This window comes from Carassius gibelio, chromosome B20 (genome assembly GCF_023724105.1).
Source record: "Carassius gibelio isolate Cgi1373 ecotype wild population from Czech Republic chromosome B20, carGib1.2-hapl.c, whole genome shotgun sequence".
NCBI lineage: Eukaryota > Metazoa > Chordata > Actinopteri > Cypriniformes > Cyprinidae > Carassius > Carassius gibelio.
The window spans coordinates 12859027-12877798 of NC_068415.1; the positions used below are offsets into that span (position 1 = coordinate 12859027).

The 18772-nt window shown below is 34.8% G+C and overlaps 1 protein-coding gene across 2 annotated transcripts; it reads left to right on the forward strand.

The window, feature by feature from the left end:
• The first annotated feature begins 923 nt into the window (after nucleotides 1-923).
• Nucleotides 924-18676, forward strand: mylk4b (myosin light chain kinase family, member 4b). 2 transcript variants are annotated; one of them, XM_052586545.1, is made up of 14 exons: nucleotides 924-1246; nucleotides 13389-13476; nucleotides 13602-13959; nucleotides 14378-14616; nucleotides 14690-14795; nucleotides 15163-15256; nucleotides 15665-15774; nucleotides 15884-16025; nucleotides 16120-16190; nucleotides 16273-16401; nucleotides 16485-16637; nucleotides 16715-16793; nucleotides 16895-16943; nucleotides 17287-18676. In XM_052586545.1, the coding sequence occupies exons 1-13, from the start codon at nucleotides 1100-1102 to the stop codon at nucleotides 16937-16939; spliced, it is 1761 nt and encodes a 586-aa protein (XP_052442505.1). In that variant the 5' UTR covers nucleotides 924-1099; the 3' UTR covers nucleotides 16940-16943; nucleotides 17287-18676. The 2 variants fall into 2 exon arrangements, with proteins under 2 accessions (XP_052442505.1, XP_052442504.1); XM_052586544.1 differs by lacking the exon at nucleotides 924-1246 and adding an exon at nucleotides 11959-12595.
• Nucleotides 18677-18772: the final 96 nt, after the last annotated feature.

Consider the following 18772-nt stretch of genomic DNA (forward strand, 5'->3'; position numbering starts at 1 on the left):
TTGGTCACTGGACAGATCATGGATTTTATAATAACAAGATTTTATGTATTTATTTATTACAAAATATTAATTTATTTTGTCTTGGTTGGGCCTTTTACCTTTTAATATACAGTTTTAATAATGTTTCATTGTGAATAGTTATATTTAAATTAATATATCCTGCATATTCTATTATGCTCCTTGCATTAGGCTATATGTAGTATATATATCCATATGTATATATAGGCGCATATATATAAAAAAAATTCACACACACAGTCACACCAATTTTTATTTATTTATTAATATTACAAATGTTCAATATACAAATTCTTGTTGTTTTATATTACTGTGTATTGTGACTTTGTGCCATATGACCTATAGGGTGAAAAGCAAAGTCAGAAAGAAGTAACTCAAGAACTGTAGTCTATTTAAATCAATCACTACTGTTACAGTTTAACCCCCAACATATCTCTTATCGCTTTGTGAGTGTGATTACACAGCCTTGGTGTTTTGAATAGCTGTGACTGTGTGTTTGAATGTCATCGTGCACGTGCACATATCTCTAGTCTGATTATAGTAGTCACACATGCGGAGAATCTGTGACAAGTTGCCATTTCTCTTAAAAATGTTCTAGAGTATCAGTGTACCTTAGATATGCTGAGTATGCTGCTTGCGTATGGATGTGATAGATTATACAGACCATGTGCCATTCACCCCATTGTGTGTGTGTGTGTGTGTGTGTGTAAGAGAGAGTGTGAGTGAGAACTTTAAGTGCTGTGTCTAACGTTAAAGGATACATCAAGTTCTGCTAACTGCCCTCCGTTTGCCGTGGAGCCAGGGTTCCACCTGTCCACCTCTTGTCTCACTGACTGACAGATGTTTTGCTCCTTATATGGAAGAGGGGGAGCATTCTATCCCCGTTACCCACGTCTCTCCTTTGCTGTGACTGCCCACCTTTCGTATTCTGTAGCTCGCCTGCACGGCTCATGTCAACAACCAGACCGGCATTTACAGAAAGAGATAGAGAAGCAGACAAACTGCTAAGACAAAGAAAAGGATCGTTAAAAAGAATAGGCTGCAGTTGTGTGAAGACTTGGTGGGTGTGAATGTAGGTGACATGGAGAACTTCTTGCAGGATAAGGACCTATGGATTGTGGGAAGTGTGTGTTTGGTTGCATCAATCCTATGGAGACGATTTTGGAATTTATTTACATACAAGAGGAAAAGAGACAGTTCACCAGAAAGTGCATCTATTGACATTCAGGTACAATATTTTTCCTCCAAATTTCATTTTGTGCTAATCCACATGACTGTATTTACATGTAGTCGTGATTTGAATGCTAAGCAACGTCTTATATTACATGGAGCATGTTTTATTAGCTTTGAATAATCCATGGTAAAATTAAATCAAATAGCTGTAAATGTATGATATAGAGCCCCTAAAGTGGTTCATGATGGTAATTATGAGGTCTTTAAAGAAAATATAGAACTGAAGATGTAAAACTGAATTAACTAAATTTCCAACTAATGAGCTAACCATTATATCATGTAGCAATATTGCATAATGTTCTTATGAATAAAAATTAATTAATGTAGTTAATTGAGTTTTAGAAAGAAAATCAGTTTTTTAGACTGTGGGTTTATCTGATGCATGGCTACCCATTGATGCACAGAAGAAACTAATTTAAAAGCTAAATATAATTATGATATTTAGGATTTTGTCCACTTCAGAGATTCCTGTTGGATATATAGAATTGTACATTTTGTTTTGATTTGAAATGAGTTGTCTTTGCACTTTTTCACAAAGCAGACAGTTTTGATAATAGTGATTCAAATTCACAGGTGATTTAAGGTGATATATAGAATCCAAGGGCACCTAATATTTACTCAGTGTGGTTTATAGGTCTGGTCACACTTCATTTTGATAATTCACTTTATACATTCTACTAACTATAAGTAACTTTGTAACTACATGTCAACTAAGTCTGCTAGCTCTCAGATTAAACTGTTAGATTACAGTAGGTTTAGGCATAGTCGAATACATTGACAGTGAAAAGTTGCTCATAGTCAATGTGTTGTGTGTTGTGGACTCATCAAAGTAAAGTGTTAGAAGATATTAAGCAGACACTCTACTAATACTCTAATGACTGCTAGTTGCAAAGTTACTTACTGTTAGTAGAATGTCTAAAGTGGACTATCAAAATAAAGTGTTTTTTTCCCCATATAAAGTAAATAAGACTTATCATAGAAGAAGTGATGTGACGTGACAAAGGCCTAACAGAACTAATCATGCAACATAGTAATATCACAGAAAGATCTTTAACTAAGAGCACTTTTTTATATACTTATGCTTAATAAATCAATGAATATATTGCTAAATTGTCACAATTATAATAGCAATATTTTGAAAATGAAATGATTAAACTGCACTGCTAATATCTAATAGTCTAATAGAGTGAAATGCAACATCTTCATAGAAACGTCTAGACTACACATGTAAAAAGAGTGAAGGTGTACTATGATTCACTGTCTTCCTTCTCTCATGTTAGTTTCGACACCATTGTCATTTCAGTGATCTGACATCCCACCTAAGTGGCATTCAGAACAACACGTGTCTCAACCACAAATATTAGTGTTGCTTGTATAGTGCATGAGGTAATTATAACTGACTCATTATTGGTAGTCATGAAGTGCTGCTAGCTGATTGCTTTATTTTAATATTAATACATTAATAAAGGGGGGTGATATCATTTACTTGACTTCCCATTGTCCCAACCATTAGGCCATGACTTCCCCCAAAAGGGTCAGGTCGAAATGAGTTAATTTCTTAGATATCACAATTTTTTAAGGCACATTTCACCCTAGGGGTAAGTGATATGAACAAAATCTCATATTACAATATGAGTAATTTTATTTCAAGGTAATGATATATAGTTGTTTTGCTTTAAATAATGTCTATGGTATCTACGTTTCTGATACCATAGAAATTTCATAAATCTTGTCACCAGAGTCAATATCACAAAGATTAATACCCCACCCCCCAAACCCACTTGAAGACAAGTAATTATTCAGTGATTAAATAAGAAAGTTATTACAAGCAATAGAACAAAAACACATAAGAACAAAAAAAGAAAAAAAAGAAATGCTACATACATTGCATAAAGTAATCAAATGTACTGTATACAAACACTGCATATTCTTCACTGTTTCTATGGGAAGTCGTGGCCTAATGGTTATATTTATATATATATATTTGTATTCGTATTAAAGTAAGAAAAGTGAATTAATTTAAATTTAGTGAGAGTTTTTTTCTCTTTTGTGGTTTGATTAATGTGAATGACAGACAGCAGGAATATTATACTGCTGTCACTTTAAGAGCTGCCCAGATCCAATATACTGTTACACTTTTTCTTTCTCAGCTGTTTGCTTACACTTAAAGCCTAAATTACTGTGTTTACGAGGATGCTTGCAATACATACTGTGCATACAAGAGTGTGATACATTGATAGATACAAGAGTGTTTATTTTCCTGTTCCTATTTCCTGTTCTGTTTGCCTATAAAGTGGCAAAAATAGTTATGAGTTATACGTGTCTTTCCTTGCACACACTTCTCTGACAGCACTCAGAAACAGTCTCTCAGACAGCGTGCGTATATAGCGAAATGAGTTCTCTTTCACTGCTGATTGTACTTCAACAGCTTAAAGTCATTTGCAATGCTTAAAACGCATACAGACGATATGTGTTTTCGTGACTACATAGTACAGCAAGGTCACGTGAATGTGAAATGTGATAGACGCAGTACTCCAAATAACTAAATTTGACAAATGTCTACTGGCTAATCATGTCAACAAGAATATTACTCTCCCCTAGTTAACACAAAAATGAAAATTGTCATTTATTTACCCTCAAGTTACCTATGAGATTCGTTCTTCTGTTGAACACACATATATATGTACACAGACACACACACACACACAAACAAATTCTGAAGAATGTCTGCAACCAAACTGTTGAATGTAATCACTGACTTGGATATTATGGATAAAAAATTGTATAGACGTTAATACCAGCTGTTTGGTAACCAAATTTCTTCAAATTATCTTCTTTTGTGTTTAACAGAAGAAACTCATATTGGTTTGGAACAATATGAGGGTGACTAAATAATGACTTTTGGGTGCACATTGAGGAACTTTTTTTGTAGAGAGGACAATCAAGCAATAATAAGATTCTTTTTTCTTTTTTTCTTTGCATGGAAAATATGGGATACAGATAAATTTTTACATTTAGAATGTAAATATTACATAATAAAAATCCCCATTATAGACATTTGATGTTTAAAGCTAGATAGATAATTTTTTTTTTGATTATATATTTAAAGAAAAACAAGCGAGTATGGGATTTGTGCCTTAAATGCATGAAAAAATGGAACTCTGAAGTGTAGAGTGTAGCCACTCTGATCTGCTCTTTTAGAGTAGTTCACTCTCAACCCACAAAAAAATCTAATTTACTTTAATGTTTGCCATAAAAAAATTTATGAAGTAAAGATAAGTGTTGACGTGTTAGGAAAAGCACAGAAAATATAGTGTTACTCCTGAAATAATCTGTCCCTTGGTTTAGAACAGCATGTGCTAATGTGAAAATTCTGGCTTAACTCAAGTCTTCTTGTCTTCGTGTCTGATTTAGAGATGTCTGAGGAGGTGAAGAGGGAGGGAGGTTCATATTGACAGCTCTGCACTATGAAAGACTGCAGACTTGTTAGGTGTCACCATGTGACCATACTGTATACATATTGAGGGATGTCTGCCATCTTTTAGGCCTAAGCTTAAGATTTGTGTATTTGATTTGCATGTATGAAAATTCTCATTCATTTGGGTTACACAAAACACTACAAATACTTGTCAGTCATGGATGAAAGGGGGGAAAGTGATAGTACTAATATACTAAATGTGTTTAAATGCACAATAACCAGGTTTATATATTTATAAATAAATAAAATTTGTTTTCAATTAATTTAATTAAATATCTCTTGTTCTTCAGCTAGCCATAGTTTAACCATGCTCATACTTTTTAATTTAATAAGCTGTTTTACAATGAACAGAGTTTTGCTAAATATACTGTAAGCAATTTGAATGCATGCATTTAGAAAAGATGACTGTTGTGTCATCTGTGATTCAGCACAGCAGCATGAACTGCATTCACTTTTATTGATTTTAGGACTATATTACTAGATTGTATTATATTACCTAAGTCATAAGCTTTATTTGTATTAAATTATGGATTTCCAGAGCTGCATTTATTACCTCTCAATTGCTAAATGTCTCAAACAATATATTTCCTACTGAGACATTAAAAAATAAGATTATCCCTATGTTGATATAAAGCAATCCCAGGTAACCCTTTTGGACTAATATAAATTTGTAGTAAAAATAAATTTATTGCACTGTGCAGCACAGTCGTAAAGGGATAGTTCACCCAAAAATTAAAACTGGATGTTTATCTGCTTACCCCCAGGGCATCCAAGATGTAGGCGATTTTGTTTTTCTTCAGTATAACACAAACTGAGATTTTTAACACAAACCGTTGCAGTCTATCAGTCTTGTAATGGATGTGAATAGGAATCACAACTAAAACATACAATAAAACAAACAAACCAATACACATATTCAAACGAACCCAAATTAAACCCTCCTGCTCATACATTGCTGTGTAAAGACACAAAGGGATTGGTCCATGCTTGAAACTGAACAATATTTGTATCAGTTTTTTTTTTTATCTCTGATTCACGCAATGTCCGAACTGTTTGAACTCTCCTGAGCGCGTTCTCAGCTGAAGGCGCATGATGCGTCTTCTTCTTCTTCTTGCTTTATGGGGATCCACTGGCGACCCCCAAGGGGTTTCCTTATGATGTTCCTGTTTCTTGGTGTTCCTTTCATTAAAATTGAAAAATAAACATTCAAAAACCCTTTTAAAGTGCCTAATATGTGGCCTATAAATAATTGATATTATGGGGGAGGGGTCAAGCAACACACGCAAGCAACGTGTGAACTGTGCGCAAGAGTAAAGTGAAAGTAAAAATTAATGCATTAGTGGAGCATATTATCTGAGACAACAAATGACGAAACTAATTCAACATATGCTGATAATGGTATAGATAAAAATGTCTTAAATTATCCCCTTAATATTTATCTTGTGAAAAACATTAGAAGAAAGTAATTTTGTGTTAAACTAGCTGTTTTTGAAAACCGGTGCACAAAATAAAGCTCCTCTTAATCGTCATTGATTGCTGCAGTGTTCATAAATTAATAGACCTGTTTAAAAAAAAAAATTTGTAAAAACATTTTCAGTGAGGAGTAAGCTAATAGCCTAAACTTTAATTATCCTCACAGTGCTTCATGCAGTGATAATAATAATAATAATAATAATAATAATAATAATAATAATAATAATAATAATAATAGGCTTAATAATAATAAGAATGTAACAGGCCTACATTAATTGGAAATGCTAAGTCCTCTTAATTTTGACAATATGTAAAAAATAAAATAAAAATAAATAAATAAAATAAAACTATGATAAAAGAAAAAATCCCTAATTTCTCTCTTTTCTATGTGCATTCATATCATATTGATTTTTAAATGTCATATTTGGCATTTGGAATTAAAAGTAATATTACTAATAACAGTGGCATATGAGAAGTTTAATACCACAGAATATTTTTTATTTGCCTTTATCGAAGCTGCTGTATATATATATAAAAAAAAACACAAGGTGGCTGAATTTTTATGCTATTTACAGTAGATAGATAGCTGAAGCTTGTAGACATTCATTACTTTCACTCAATTTTATTCATTTTTTTTAGCAACCCCTCCAAACTGTTAAGCCCCTCTTTAGCACCCCCAACAACAACAACAACAACAAAAAAATCCTAGACTGCGGATTGCAGATTTATAAATGCATTACTACCACCTGTCTCTCAATTGGACCATTGACACTCCTAATAGAGATTGTAGATACTCTAGAGTGTCAACAGTCCATTTGAGAGATAGTTTTAGCCTTGATTCCCATTCACATCCATTATAAGACTGACAGACTGCAGCGGTTTGTGTTTAAAATCTCAGTTTGTGCTCTATTGAAGAAACAAAGTCACCTACATCTTGGATGCCCTTGGAATAAGCAGATAAACATCAAATTTTCATTTTTGGGTAAACTATCCCTTTAATGTCTTTGAATTGAGGTTTTTGCACCTTTATAATGTTATTTGTTAGCATAAAACTTTAAATGGAGTTGCACTTTGAAATAACATAAAAACCAAGCCTTATTTTATTTAGCTGTTTACGTGCTGTTAATACTGGTGATGGTTAAATTGCTTAAAATAAAAATTAAAAAAGTGAAAAAAAAAGGTTACTATTCAATATTCTTTTGTATTACATACATAATATCACCCTATATTTTGAATTATTGACCATATTGCTGTTTAAAAATAAACCTCAGTTAAGTTTATTAAGAAACAACTGGGTTTCTTATTCCAACTGGGTCACTTGCTTGGGAATGTTACCATTATGTTAATTATATTATAATATATGGGGAATATATGTTCACTAAAAAACATGCATTAAAATGTAAGTAATTTTGCTTTTGACATTTTTTTATATTTAAATGTAAAAGTAAATATTTAGCGAATGTTTACTTGTAAATCTTCACATAGGGATATTTTACTGGAAAATAAGATAAATATGTAGGGTGGATGGAATCCATCAGGGAATGGGGGGCATTTTGTTACCTCCCACCCTGAAATAGCCTCCTGCGCATGCTCTTTCTATATATGCACACACTGAATATTGAGATGCAGCAAACACACTCTTGCGGACACATACATGTGCACGTATATGCACATCCACACCGGTTTTAAAGTTCTCTGCTTACAGTTTCTAGTAAGGATTGCATTGTTGGTGTACGGTTACTGTTGCACCTGTACATTTGTTCTTTATCACACACGCAAGTGGACATTCTCTGGCCAGTGCAGACATTTCCACTTGCTTGTGCCAGCATGATGCATCTAACACATTTATAAGGGGATTAATTTTGAGCCATTAAAAAGGTGATTGACACTCAGTCTCTTCAGGTAGTTAAAGAGGTATTCAGCAGCAGTCTGATTTTATGGGCTGTCATCGCATTCAGACTGGTTGTTCTGGGGACATAGTTGTCATACAAGGACAGAAAAAACATTGTGTTGTTATTTAGTTGAATTATTATTGTTAAACCATGAATTGATATTGTACATGCACCCTTGAGGATTCTAGTAGGTTCCTACAAAATAGATTTCTAGCATACAGTTGTATGTAATCTTTGCCCCCTTGTGGTATATCACATGAACTGTCACAGTTTAAAGGGATAGTTCATGCAAAAATGAAAATTCTGTCAGCATTTACAGTACCCTCAAGTTGTTCTAAACCTGCATGAGTGTATTTCTGCTGTTGAACACAGAATGTTGGTAACCAATTAGTTTACATTAGCCATTAACTTCCATAGTATTTTTCCCGCTATTGACTGCCCTATTGAAATTTATTTTAAATACATTTATTTCATGTACTACAAATACATTTATATATTTATGTGCTTCATAAAAATACTACAAATAATTTTGTGTTTAATGCACTTTAATTGTGTGGAAGTATTGCTGAGGTCTAACTAAAGATATACTGAAGTATATTTGATTGTGCTAATATATTTTAGGTACACTTAAAATATCTTGCATTTAAAGACCGATATTATTCAAAGATCATGCAGTCCTCTTCAATGGTGACATTAAAACTCATTTTAGGCTTAATATTAGGAAAGTGATATCCCAAATAAAGTTTAATGGTAATTTTTCTCAAGTGATATGTCAGCAAATAGATTTGAACTATAGTATTGAAATACATTTTCAGTAGGGAACCATTAACTCTTTGGTTAACTCTTTGGTTAACAACATTTATGGTTGGAATACACTACATAGTCTGCTGATCTGAGTTGACACACACATTTCATATAGTATATTATGGACAAAGACTCACACTATGATTTTTTAACTTCACACAATGATTCCATTCAGTCACAGAATATCATGTTTAGTATTTTAGAAACAAGGCAGTTTCGTCCTTAACTGCTTAGTTTATGTATGTATGTGTTAGTTACCAGTGCTAGAGACAGCAAAATCCAATTTAGGTTGTGTGAGATGAACCAAAAGTACGGACGGAGTTTCAGTAAAAAATTTGACCCCTTCGTATGTCATTTAATAATTCACATGCTAATATAGTTGACTTTATTACCGATACAGCAGTTGCATTTTATATTTTTAAATAACACTGCATACATTTTACTTCATGTTTTGTTATAAATGTAACTGCTGTTTAATGAATGTAAATTCATTTCTATACAATGTTTATGAGGCTATAAACCTATTTTACCAAGCCTAAAATCATGATAAAACACTAATGTGATTCTCATATCAAATGATAATGTGTTTTAAGATCTGTTTGTGTACTCTGGTGCACTGAAGTTATGTGACATCTGCTGTGACTGTCAGACAGTTTATACAATCAGTCTGCAGCTGCTAAAGTATGAATTATGTCTCTGTGTGAGTCCTGTTTGTCATTCTACACATATTCTACACCCTATATAATCCCTAGCTCTTTGCCCATCTGTGATCATCTCTTCAGGGCCGTCATATCATGTTACCCCATTATGTAACACACGCGATGCCATTCTATTCCACCTCATTAAATTTCTGTTTGTATATCAGCCTCTTTCCAAGACAGAAAGGAAACATGAGTGCCATACACCACCCCGTTAATATAAGAAATATCAGCAAGTCTTAATATATTCGCAAAAATACAGTAAAAACAAGAAATATTGCAATTCAAAAAGAACTACTTTCTATATGAATCCATCTTATAATGTCATTTATTCTTGCGACGGCAAATGTACATTTTCAGTAGCCATTGCTCCAGTCCTCAGTGTCACATGATCCTTCAGAAATCATTCTAATATGCTGATTTGATCTTGTAGATTTATGCAAAATTGTTCCAGTGGATAAAAGTCATGGGTGAATGAGAGTCCCTCTGATTGAACCCATGGGTTTTATGCAACGAAATGCATTTCTATTGCAAAACACATTCTAATATAATCATGTGTTCATAAATGACACTTCATTCCATCTCCACGTGAGGCTAGATGGTTTTGTAACCAGTAATTAAATCACAAAAACACACAGTCAGGCATGTACGCACACAAACCTCTCCATCACACAAAGGAATGTGAGCACTTAGTCTCTTTTTATAAGCCCTTGTTGTCAGAACGGTGGAGCTCACTTCACATTATCAAGTTCACATACCAAAGGTGCCACCAATCCTTTCGAGATTACTGAATGTTCAGGGGCTAGCTATTAATACATCAGCCAATCAGAAAACAAACCATTACTACTTCAAGCAATCACCTGTATGCTTTTAATGGAGTGCTCTATCACATAAAGTGTGGCACACAACTATCTAGTCTAAAATAAGATTTTTGTACGCTTAGCTATCGGTCCCTCTGCTTAGTTGTTTTGTTAATATTTACAAGCTCTCAGGTTACAGTGTAGCATGTGAAAAGGGCATTTAGCAGGACTATATCTATCTGTTTATGGTAAAAGTACACTGTAGCAGCTGTCTGTGGATTGTCTCGGCTTACTGTCATTCTCTTTACTTGTGTGAATCTATTAATTTAGATGATACTTTATTAAATTCCTATTTCTTATGGGTGTTAATGTGATTTAAAGAATGGTCAGATTCCTGTATATGGCAAACAGGAAGGTGTTGTAAAAAGGTTAGCAACTATAGGCCAGTTCATTGCTGACTGGCTGAAAGATTAGTGTGGAAAAGGTCTTGTATGTGTTATGTGAGCTGGAATGATTTTAAAGGAATACTCCTTGTTAAATATTAAGTTAGGCTTTTTTGACAGCCTCTGTGGCACACTGTCAGTTTTCACAGAAAATGATTTCTATTATAGTGCCTTGATAACTAGGTGCATTGAGAGCATGGCGATGGTATTGGATCTGTGGCTGTGGATGGTGTCTCTGTGCAAAAACTGTTATAATTTCTAGGACTTTTTAGATCTTTGGAAATCATCTTTGGTTTTAATATTCCTTGATATAATATTATGTATTTTCTCATTACTGTGGGAACAAACATCACAGCAAACATTTAAACTTCCATCTACGTGTTTTCTTTTTATTAAAGAGAAAAATTGACGTTGAAACAGCTGAGTTTTCACTCAGAAATTGCTTGTAAACCTCACAACTACAAAAAAAAAAAAAAAAAAACAGCAAATAACACACATGAAATTTCCTATCAGACAGACAAATAGTCTTTGCTTCTAAAACATACTCTAGAAGTCAAAAGCATTTTTCTCATACAGTTCAAATTCAGGCTCATATGGAGCTTTGCTGAATTTCAAGACAGTGGAACCCGGTTGAAAATAGAAGTCTGAGCCATTTCAATGTCCCAACAACTATTCTGTGCCCGTTTTTCAATAGACTCAGCGGTGCGCACCTGCTCTTTTTCAATCACACATTTGCACTTGGTTCATTGTGGCTCATTGCGTTCTCTAGCCTGGAACAAAGGGGTCAGAGTTCTGTACAGTAACATGTGAACACAGTCCCTTTATCTGCTGATTGTCAGTCGATCAGGAGAAATCTACTGGTTTAACAGTCTTTACACTGAAAAGATCTGTCGGTGCTGTCGATACGTCACTCTTTGAATCCATCGGGCTCTTTTTCTTGCACTCACTCTGGTTTCAATGTCTTCACACCTGCTCCAGGATTCACAACTCTAATCGCACACCACACCACAGCCCCTCCTCCAGAAGATAACAGCAACAGTGCATTGACCACTCACACGCCGGCCAATAGGAAGAAGCATGCTTACCCCTATAAAAAGCATCGGTTTTGAAGCTGAAGACACCATACAGAGAGAAAGCAAGGGAATGAGAAGGGGAACAAATGAACTGTAGGTTTGGAAGCATTTTCAAGAGGACGTGAAGAAAATAAGCAAAACTTCTATTTGTTTGAACTTGTTTTAGTGTCATCATGAGCTCTAATCTTGTGAAGTCTCTTGCTCGGGTTTATGACCCCAAACCACTTCATCCTCAGAAACGACTGAACGGTGGAAGAGCAACAGCAAAAAGAGCTTCGCTTTCTACCTCAAACAAACATCCATCTTCATCCATTTCTGGTGAGCCTTCACCGAAATCCTCCTCGTCATCTTCTCTTGTACATATTGAAGGACAAGTCAATGATCTGAGTGATAAGATGGACAAACTCCTCGCCCTGCAGGAAGCGTCTCTGAAAAGACTAGATACCATCGGTCAAGATCAAGGCACAGCTGCAGGTGGACGAATTATTGAGCAGATGTTGTGTGATGTGCGTGTCGTGATAGAAACTGTACGAGAGAAGGAGGAAACACAGGATCAGCGACTTGATGCTTTGGAGCGACTGGTCAGCGGCATTCAGCAGGTTGTCAATTTTGTTGCCGAAGTGTTGAAACACTCAAAATTGGCAGATCTCTTGAAAAAAACACACTCAAAATCCAGCGGCAGGGTAAGTTTAGATGTTTTATGCACCAGTTCTTTGTTTGAAATTACTCATTTGTGAACAAGTACAAACTACAGTGAACGAATGAGCCAAATACATTAACAAAGACACTTTTTCTCACTATACAAACAATTATGTGCAAAATTAGCATTAGTTAGTAACATCTGTGAAGCAGATGACCTAATGAATGAGTTATTGTTGCTCAAAGGTGGACTTCTGTACAATGAAAATATTTCCATTTTTGTAACATTTTTGTTTGTCTCTTTATCTTACCCAAGAATTTTTCACATTTGCTTTTTATGGTGTGTGAAGTTTGTTCTTTATCCAAAATAGTTGGATAGCATGTTTCTTTCTCTATTTTCCAACTTATTTTTGTGTCTAGCTGTGCTGCATTTCCACCAGGGGCTTTTCTAGAACATGGGTTGCCAGGTTCATTGTCCTTGTCATTGGCTTGAGGCATTTAGGAAACAGATTGACCGATGACATGATGAGTGATTCTCAGTAGCAGCTCAAAGACACAGCTGTACATTCAGCTCATAGCAGATGATTGTGTGTGATCAGAAATATCAGGTTCATTGCGCATTAGCAGCTCAGAGCATTTGAATGTGTACTTGTCACTGAAAGCAGGTGTTTTTACTTAAAGGATTGTTATGAAATGATCATGTTGTTTTTTTACACTGGTTAGAATTTGTATTATTATGACACTTCACTTGTGACCATATAGATAGATACTTACTGTTTACCTTTGTCCTTTCTAATAAATGTCCTATTGTGCTGTTGTTTCTTTTTCTCTCTCTAGTTTAGAGAAAAGGATGGGAAGGAGAAATCTAAAGTGTACCAAAAAGGTTTAAAAACCCAGAAGAAAAAGAAACCACTGGATGCATCAGGTGAGGAAGAAAAGAAAACAGAGTTTAAAAGCCAGAGGTCACATTGAAAATCTGTAAATAAACTGATTAATAATGTTTAAGATTCTTTGTTCTTTGTGCTAATTTCTTTCCCCCTCCTTTTGAAGACTTAGTCAATGCTGGATTTGAAGAAGTGCAGAAGCTCAACCAACAGAACAATCAGCTTTCTCAATGCACGGCAGAGACAGCAGTCAGCGCAGCTGCACATCTGGATCTTATTGAAGAAGAGCAAGAAGGAGAGAAACATAGGGAAAGAAAAGATGACAAACAACAGGATGCAGTGGAAGAAGAAGCAAGAGAGCAAGAAATTGTTGCTGAATTATTACAGATAAAAGAGGAGGATAAAAAGGAGGAAGATGAAAGGTCAAAAGAAGAGGAGGCTTTATTGTTATCTGAAGAAAGCCAGCTAGCTGTGCTGAACTCATCTGGCCAGACAGATGAAAGCATTACAGTCACACCAGAAAGGTATGTCCTGGATATTCAGATGCGAATTTGGTTAAAAGAAACAGTTAATATGCTACTACTAAAACGTTTTGGGACTGTAAGACATTTTTATATTTTTAAAATGAGTATCTGATTCTCACAAAGGCTGTGTTTATTTGATCAAAATACAGTAAAAACAGTAATCTTGTGTGTACTATTATTACAATCGAACTTTTTCTGTTTGAATATATTTTAAAATGTCATGTATTCCTATGATGGCAAAGCTAAATGTGCAGAAATCATTCTAATATGCTGATTTGAAGTGGTGCTCAAAATTCAAAATACAACAATATTCAAAAAATGATGGATTTATATAATGTATTGTATTTGAAAATATAATAAGATACTAAGATAAAATATATTTCATATTGCCTCTCTTTTAATTTATATATTCATGTAGCTGTGAGGAGAGTCTGGAAATGACTTTCAGCCCTAAGAGGCATGTTACTGACGAGAATCTGACTGAAGATGAACTTAAAAAAAGCCGAGTGGAGGAGGCGCTGGAAGAGGAGGAGAAGGAATTGAAGGAGGAAGAGGAAGCAGGACTTGAAGCTGCAGAGGCGGGACGAGATATACCAGACGAGGAGACAGAAGAGGAGAGGAAAGATGCAGAGCCAGGAACTGATGAATATGTCATTGGTAAGAAAATAGTCTAAGAATAACTGCGAATCTATTTCCCTTTTTGTAATTACATTTGCTATCTTTTCTACAGATTCTTCCCCTCCTCCACCTGCACCATTTGAGCACCGTCTAGTGACAACCAAGACCCACCAGATTGCAAGTTACTACACTATCAATAAAGAGGAAGTGCTTGGAGGGTGAGTTAGTATTAATGTGGCATCAAATTATATTAGATTTGTTTACATCAAAGGCACTTTTAAGGAAAGATACCTGTGTCTTTAAACCCATTAACCCATTAAACACAAGATTGCTGAGCATTTTAAGAGCTTACAGGACACATGATACACAAGGGCATGAAAGTGACAGACAGGTGTGTGTGGATGGATGGGGAAAGACACTGAGAGAGTAATAAGACATGCTGAATATTTTTAGCCCTTAGTGAAAGTAAATACCTAGAGACAAGAGGAGATTACAGTACATTTCCTTTGCGGTATTAAAAAGAATGTGGGAATTTAAAGATTCCAAACTTTGTGATTTAAATTTGTTTTGTTTTTTTGTCTTTAGAGGACGCTTTGGCATGGTGCACAAATGTGAAGAGAAATCTTCCGGCCTGATATTAGCAGCCAAGATCATTAAAGCCAGGAGTCAGAAGGAGAAGGTAAATGGCTGTGGCTGTTTTAAGACATCATTATTGTTGTTTTTTAAATCATCCAATTCAAATATGGACCACTTGGTGACCCACAACAGTGATATTTTTTAGTGTTGTTTAATGTTTTGATTAATGTTTTGATTTTATTTTTGTATTATCAGTTTTAATTTTAATTTAAGTTTTAGCAATGTGCTTATAATTTTTTTTTGCATTTCAGTTTTAGTAATTTCCTTATTTTTTAGTTTTTTTATTCTTCTAATATTTATATTGTATTTTTATAATGTTATTTGTTTTCAACATTTTGGATAGTTTTAATTTAGTTTAGTTCGTTTTCAGTTAATATTCACACTGGTCCGTGAACCACTGCTTTAAAATTATAAATGTATTGTAACGATTCACTGATTTTTGTGTTGTCAGGAGGTAGTAAAGTGTGAGATTGAAGTGATGAACCAGTTGAATCATGCCAATCTGATCCAGCTCTACGCCGCCTTTGAATCTCGACATGAAATCATTCTAGTGATGGAGTAGTAAGTAACCTTGAAAAACACATTTCACACACAGACATTCACTCTCACTAACTGAATCTTATTCATGCTTTGTTTCTTTTTGTATTTGTGTACCCTCGCTACCCCCTAGTGTTGATGGTGGAGAGCTGTTTGACCGGATCATAGATGAGAACTACAAGCTGACCGAGTTGGACACAGTGCTGTTCATCAGACAGATCAGTGAAGGCCTTCAGTACATGCACAAGATGTACATATTACACCTTGACCTAAAGGTACCGAACACATTCTTGTTAATAATATGCATTGTATCAGCTGCATAAAAAAAGAACAAGAAGTTTGAAATGCCTTTGTTTACTCTGTCACCAGCCTGAAAACATTCTCTGTGTCAGTCGACAAACAAACAAGGTGAAGATAATTGACTTTGGGCTTGCAAGAAGGTTAGTATTTGTTTCTGTGTTTACACTGTGTCATGGATCTACTGCTTTTATCACGCCACTTTGTTCTTCATTTTCCTTTCAGATATAAACCCAGGGAAAAGTTGAGGGTGAACTTTGGCACACCCGAGTTCCTGGCTCCTGAAGTTATCAACTATGAATTTGTCTCATTCCCAACTGATATGTGGAGTTTAGGTGTCATCACGTACATGCTGTGAGTCCATAGACATCAATGAACAATCATATAATACCAAAAGGAGAGAGATTTGTAAAGCGTACTTGTGTTTGCGTGTGTAGGCTCAGTGGCTTGTCTCCGTTCCTGGGTGAGGATGATAATGAGACCCTAAATAACATCCTGGCGTGTCAGTGGAGTTTTGAAGAAGCAGAGTTTGCCGACATCTCGGAGGAGGCCAAAGATTTCATCTCACGCCTGCTTGTGAAGAGCAAAAGGTTTGTGTGTTCCTGTATTTTTAATTCTGACAAATTAACTGGGTGTTTGTGTTTTAATGGATTTTATTTTTGTGCAGTTGGAGAATGAGTGCATCCCAGTCCCTGAAACACCCATGGCTTTCAGACCGAGCGCTTCACTACCGTCTACACCATAAGGTTAATAACAGCTTCAAATTTATGGCTAAATGAGTGCAGCAGTGAAATAATGCAAATAAAATAATATATATACAAAACTAATGAACCTGTTTCTCTCACAGAAAAACAAGTGTCACTCTTCTCATGGCCCTCCTCCAGAGGGATAAACAGGTAAGATGCATAACCTGAAATATCTGTGGATAGTTCACCTAAAAATTACAATTCTGTCATTGTTTACTCGCGCTCACATCGTTCTGATCCTGTATGCCTTTCTACTTCAGAACACAAAAGAAGAAAACAGTATCTGATAACATTTTCCAGTCCCACCCAGTTTTTTTGTATTTCAACATTCTTTAGAATCTCTTCTTTTGTGTTCTTTAGGAGAAAGGAAGTCATCATGAGGACGGGTAAATGATGACAGAATTTAATTTTGTGTTTGGTGGGCTGTCCCTTTAAATGTTAAAAAAGCAATAAACATTCAGTTGTCATATCCTTAATTTAATGTTTTCTACAGAAGAGATATTCGGCTCTCCTGATGCCTTGGTAACACACTGGACCAATACTGTTGTACCTGAACAACTACACAACATCTATTTAATATTACATTTAAATATTAAACTGTACATTGTCTATTACCGACTTACCTCAAGCTTAAGTTAAAACAGCATACAACACATTAAAAGTACAGCTCTCCACTTGTGGGACAATAATATTTCACTATTTTGTAAAATGTTAACCATTTATGGCTCTATGACAAACTTGCACTGTGCTCCAGTCCTGGTTTAGGTGGGTTTTAACTGTCTGGTGGCCGTCGTCTTATGAAAAATTACTACATACAGTTTAATTCTACAGTGAGTTGGTCTTGTGCACTTTATAATATGCCATGACTGGAGGAAGCACGTGAATAACTAAGAGTGCAACAGAAATCATCATTCATACTCTATACGCACAAATATATTGAGTCTTATGGTAATATTCTGTATGTCACTGCCTGGTTTATAACATTTAATTCTCATGTCTGTGAAGGCATTAGAATTCACACAGGAAACAGTACTGTATTTTACACTTGAAACTCTAGCACCCTTAATGTCAAAATCCTGCAAATAATCTATCATTTGTGAATGTTATGTCATTTCTGCTGATTTTTAGGAAGTCTAAAGAGTTTGGAGTTTGTATGTGTGCATGTAGCTACTGTTATCTGATACAAATAACCATGACCCAAATACAACTTTCACTTACAGCATTTTATTCAATACTGTCTTTTAGAATGTCATAGAGGGTTTCTCATAGAGCAAATGTATTGTGCAAAATGTTTAGGTAATGGCGCTGATCTCACACTTCATTGTATTTTGGTTTAAAAAAAAAAAAATTTAAGCTGGAAATTTGAGACTGGGACACTAGCTGTTTTCGGTCTTGCTCACTCCCTCTCTTTGTAGTAGACATCTCACCTTCCATGAAGGCAAACGTAAAAGAAAAAAGAAAAAAACAGAACACTACCTACCAATGTATTGTGTGTTTTTGTGTGGTTCTCTATATAAAGATTGATCACCTTTTCTGATGTTTACTTGAAATGCTTTCACAAAATATAAATGGAGTGAAATATATTGTACGCCAGCTGATGGCTAACAAAGTAGTGTTTTTAGACACATAAGCTTCTAAGGAAAAATACAAAACATTAATAACAAGTTAAACATTATACATTAATAAGAGATTTATTTATTTTTATGTTTTGATTTCAGTTTCTTTATATGCCATGACTGGATTGAGGAAAGCTGAAATATAATAGCTACATAAACTAAAATCAGTACTATTAGTACTTCTACATCATTTGAAATATATATTGTTGTGGTGTACCTGCTTTGGAACTTTAAATATTATCTAAAATAAAATATATTTTGAACAAACATTTGATTGTCTTGTTTGTTCTTTCTATCTCCTCTCGGAACAATACACACACACACACACATATATCTACGGCTGTGGCAAAATCAATCATGTAA

Coding starts and splice junctions, on each gene's coding strand:
- mylk4b (XM_052586544.1), top strand. CDS start 12,086: ATGAGCTCTAATCTTGTGAAGTCTCTTGCTCGGGTTTATGACCCCAAA. Junction 12,596..13,388: donor ACTCAAAATCCAGCGGCAGG/GTAAGTTTAGAT, acceptor TTCTCTCTCTAG/TTTAGAGAAAAGGATGGGAA. Junction 16,794..16,894: donor ACTACCGTCTACACCATAAG/GTTAATAACAGC, acceptor TTTCTCTCACAG/AAAAACAAGTGTCACTCTTC.